A 1,939-nucleotide genomic window follows, 5' to 3' on the forward strand; every position below is an offset into this window, starting at 1 on the left:
AAAAAAAAAAATTCAGTGAGGGAAAAGACTCCCTATTTAACAAATGGTGCTGGGTGAACTGGCTGGTGACCTATAGAAGACTGAAACTGGACCCCTTGCCTTTCATCATTAACAAAAATTGATTCCCACTGGATAAAAGATTTAAACTTAAGACATGAAACTATGAAAATACTAGAAGAAAGTGCAGGGAAAACACTTGAAGAAATCAGCCTGAGAGAATATCTTATGAGGAGAATATCTTCTATTGCCCCGGGCAATAGAAGCAACACCAAAAATGCATTACTGGGATCTGATCAAACTAAAAAGCACAGCCAAGAGCACAGTGAGTAAAGCAAACAGACAACCTTCAGAGTGGGAGAAGATTTTTGCAGGTTATGCTTTCAACAAAGGTCTGATAACTAGACTCTACAAAGAACTCAAACTAATCATTGAGAATAAATAACCCCATTTCTATGTGGACAAGAGGCTTGAACAGAAACTTCACTGATGAAGACAGGTGCATGGCCTACAAACACATGAAAAAATGCTCATCATCCTTAATAATCAGAGAAATGCAAATCAAAACTACTTTGAGATATCATCTAACTCCAGTAAGATTAGCCCACATCACAAAATCCCAAAACTACAGATGTTGGCGTGGACGCAGAAAGAAGGGAATGCTTCTACACTGCTAGTGGGGATGCAAGCTAATACGACCTTTTTGGAAAGAAGTTTGGAGAACACTCAAGCAGCTAGAAGTAGACCTATCAATTGATCCTGCAATTCCTCTACTAGGTATATACCCAGATGATCAAAAATCATTTTATAACAAAGGCATTTGCACCAGAATATTTATTGCAGCCCAATTCATAATAGCCAAGACATGAAAACAGCCCAAGTGCCCATCGACCCATAAATGGATTAACAAATTGTGGTATATATACACCATGGAATACTATGCAGCCATAAAAAAGATGGAGACTTCACATCTTTTATGTTTACCTGGATGGGGCTGGAACATATTCTTCTTAGTAAAGTATCAAAAAGTATCCAGTGTACTCAATACTAGTCTGAAATCAATATATAACCACCTACACACTCATATGAATGGCAAAAAACATAACTATAGTCCAGAAAGTAGAAGGGAAGAGGAAAGAGAGGGGAGGAGAGGGGGGATATGGGAGGAGTGAGGGTATTTGGGGGGACCTCACCTAATGTGCACGATGCAATGGTACATTTCAAAACTATTTAGAAATGAATATAATTGTGATGGATGTGTTACTTAGGTCAATGTAAACATTTCACATTGTATATCGAAGCACTACCCTGAACTCCATAAATGCATCAATGTACAAAGTTATGATTTAATAAAAAATAATATAAAAAAAAGATTTCACTTAAATAAGAACATACAGCATATTATAAAAAACATACATACCATATCCCGGTGCTCCAAGTTAACCCCACATTTGAGCAGTTCTTCCACAACATGTATGTGCCCTTCTTTTGATGCAGATATAAGCGCTGTCCAATTATCCTTGAACACATACACAAAAATGTTACCATTTTAAAACCAAAAATCACATTCCAAAGTGAAGAAAAATAAATTTGAATTTACATACCAAATGATCATACCAAACTGACATGAATCGACCCACTCAAAATAATTCTAAAATAGCACTTAAGCTCTCTTAAGAATTCATCTGTGGGTGGCACTGGTAGCTGGGGTAGGGCGCTGGCCACATCCCCCAGGCTGGCAGGTTTGAACCCAGCCCAGGCCAGCTAAAACAATGACAACTGCAACAATAACAAAAAAAGCTGGGAGTTGGGGCAGGTGCCTGTAGTTCCAGTTACAAGGGAGGCTAAGGCAAGAGAATTGCTTGAGCACAAGAGTTTTAGGTTGCTGTGAGCTGTGACACCATGGCACTCTACCCAGGGCAACAGCTTGAGACTCTGTCTC

General features: G+C 38.7%; 1 protein-coding gene across 1 annotated transcript in view; it reads right to left on the reverse strand.

The window, feature by feature from the left end:
- The window catches only part of KIDINS220 (kinase D interacting substrate 220), a 133,687-nt gene that overhangs the window by 110,484 nt on the left and 21,264 nt on the right, over window positions 1-1,939 (reverse strand). Inside the window, exon 5 of the mRNA XM_023511805.1 lies at window positions 1,418-1,516. Coding sequence (XP_023367573.1) covers window positions 1,418-1,516 — 99 coding nt within the window. The remainder of the gene's footprint in view (window positions 1-1,417; window positions 1,517-1,939) is intronic.

This window comes from Otolemur garnettii, unplaced genomic scaffold (assembly GCF_000181295.1).
Source record: "Otolemur garnettii isolate 467f Iridium unplaced genomic scaffold, OtoGar3 scaffold00022, whole genome shotgun sequence".
NCBI lineage: Eukaryota > Metazoa > Chordata > Mammalia > Primates > Galagidae > Otolemur > Otolemur garnettii.